This window comes from Apium graveolens, chromosome 11 (assembly GCF_009905375.1).
Source record: "Apium graveolens cultivar Ventura chromosome 11, ASM990537v1, whole genome shotgun sequence".
Lineage (NCBI taxonomy): Eukaryota > Viridiplantae > Streptophyta > Magnoliopsida > Apiales > Apiaceae > Apium > Apium graveolens.
In genome coordinates, this window is record NC_133657.1 from 192,201,129 (window position 1) to 192,203,191 (window position 2,063).

Below are 2,063 nucleotides of genomic sequence, written 5' to 3' on the forward strand. Positions count from 1 at the left end.
GAACCCAGGACTAAGGCTTCATGGTTGTATGATCCAATTAGTGGAAAGATACTAGTGAGACATGATGTTGTGTTCGAAGAAAATAGAGTTTGGCAGTGGGAAAATAAAGGAAAAGAAGGTGAACAATTGGGTGGAACCTTTTTGGTGGCTGTTGAAAATGTAACAGGGGTTACCGAAGAATTAAGTGAAGTCTCAAGCTTCTCTGGTAATGGAATAGTAGGGAATGGTGCCAGCATCTCTAGTAACGAAACGGAGGGGACGGTGAAAGTGGTGCAACAATGAGTAACAGTCCATCAAGTATCAGTCCATTAAACTCAAATACTGATGAAATAGTACACCATCAGCTGACTGCAATCAACCCATTAAATTTCATTTACTTGATGAGATTTATAATGAAACACATGAAATTGACCTCGAAGATGATCTATTGTTGCTGGGAATTGAAGAACCTACAGATTACAAACAAGCAGCGAAAGATAAAGAATGGGAGTTGGCAATGAAGTACGAGATTGATGCTATTGAAAAACTAAGACGTGGGAGCTAGTGGAATTTTCACCAGGACAAAAGCCAATTGGTTTGAAGTGGGTGTATAAAATTAAGCGGAACACAAAGGGTGAAATCGTGAAGTACAAAGTGAGGGTGGTCGCAAAGGGGTATGCTCAACGGCAGGGAGTAGATTTTGACGAAGTTTTCGCACCAGTAACTAGGCTGGAAACAGTAAGGCTTCTACTAGCTTTAACATCAAAGAATGGTTGGGTAGTAGATCATTTAGATGTCAAGTCTGCTTTCCTCAATGGCGAATTGGAGGAGACGGTGTATGTGACACAACCAGAAGGGTTCATTAAAGAAGGAAAAGAGCAGATGGTGTATAGACTGGTGAAAGCTCTGTACGGCTTAAGACAAGCACCGAGAGCATGGTACTCAAAACTTAGCAAGGTTCTCGAGAGAATGGTTTTGTTAAATGCCATAAGAGCACGCTGTTTATACAAAACGTGAAGGAGAGGAGGTGCTACTTATTGGTGTATACGTAGATGATATCATGGTCACGGGAACTAGCATCGAGAATGTAAACAAGTTTAAACAGCAGATGGGTGAGATATTTGATATGAGTGATCTTGGAAGTCTATCTCATTACTTGGGCATCGAAGTAATTCAATAGGAGGGATTCACGAAGCTAAAGAAAATATCATATGCTCAAAGATTACTCGAGAAATTTGGACTGAAGGATTGCAATTCTGCTAAATTTCCTATGGAACCAAAGGTATAGATTGATAATGATGAGAAGGAAAAGCCAGTTAATTCTACGGAATTGAAAATCATGGTAGGAGGATTGAGGTATCTGGTTCATACTCACCCCGATATAGCTTTTTCATTAGGTGTTGTAAGTTGCTTTTTGGAGAGGCCGACTATTCTTGATCTCAATGCAGCTAAATGCATCCTAAGATATATCACAGGTACACTGGAGTATGGTCTGATTTATGCAAAGGGGACAGGTAAGTACTTTTTTTCTGGATACTTAGACAGTGATATGGGTAACAATGTGGTGGATCGAAGGAGTACAGGTGGGATGGCTTTCTATTTAAATAAAAGTCTGATTACATGGGTATCCCAGAAGCAAAGATGTGTTGCTTTGTCCTCCTGTGAAGCCGAATTCATGGCTGCTACTGCAGCAACATGTCAAGGAGTGTGGTTATGAAATCTATTAACACAAATAACTGACATGAAGCCTGGAGCTGTGGTGATCTACATTGACAACCGATCAGCAATAGACTTAGCTAAAAATCCTGTGTTTCACGGATGTATTAAACACATTGATATACGATATCATTTTATTCGGGAATGCGTAGAGCGTGGTGAAATTATTGTGAAGCATGTTCGAAGTGTGGAGCAATGAGCATATGTGCTAACTAAACCTATGACAACGATAAAGTGCGAAAGGATGCGTGAATTACTTGGAATCAGAAACTTGCAGAAATGAGTTTAGATTACGGGGAGATTTGTTCGAAATAATCTAAACTATATATGGTTTATTTGTTTATTTGCATTGGTGTCTGGAAAACGTA

At 39.7% G+C, this 2,063-nt stretch overlaps 1 protein-coding gene across 1 annotated transcript; it reads left to right on the top strand.

Moving 5' to 3' along the window:
- Positions 1–1,039: 1,039 nt before the first annotated feature.
- LOC141696337 (secreted RxLR effector protein 161-like) lies at positions 1,040–1,696 on the top strand. The gene is made up of 2 exons (XM_074500490.1): positions 1,040–1,147; positions 1,268–1,696. Exons 1-2 carry the CDS (start codon positions 1,040–1,042, stop codon positions 1,694–1,696), a joined length of 537 nt encoding a protein of 178 aa, XP_074356591.1.
- Positions 1,697–2,063: the final 367 nt, after the last annotated feature.

Bases quoted from the DNA above. Each gene is read 5' to 3' on its own strand.
- LOC141696337 (XM_074500490.1), top strand. From the start codon at position 1,040: ATGGTCACGGGAACTAGCATCGAGAATGTAAACAAGTTTAAACAGCAG. The intron at 1,148-1,267 runs GTAATTCAATAG...CCAAAGGTATAG, and splicing joins CTCATTACTTGGGCATCGAA to ATTGATAATGATGAGAAGGA.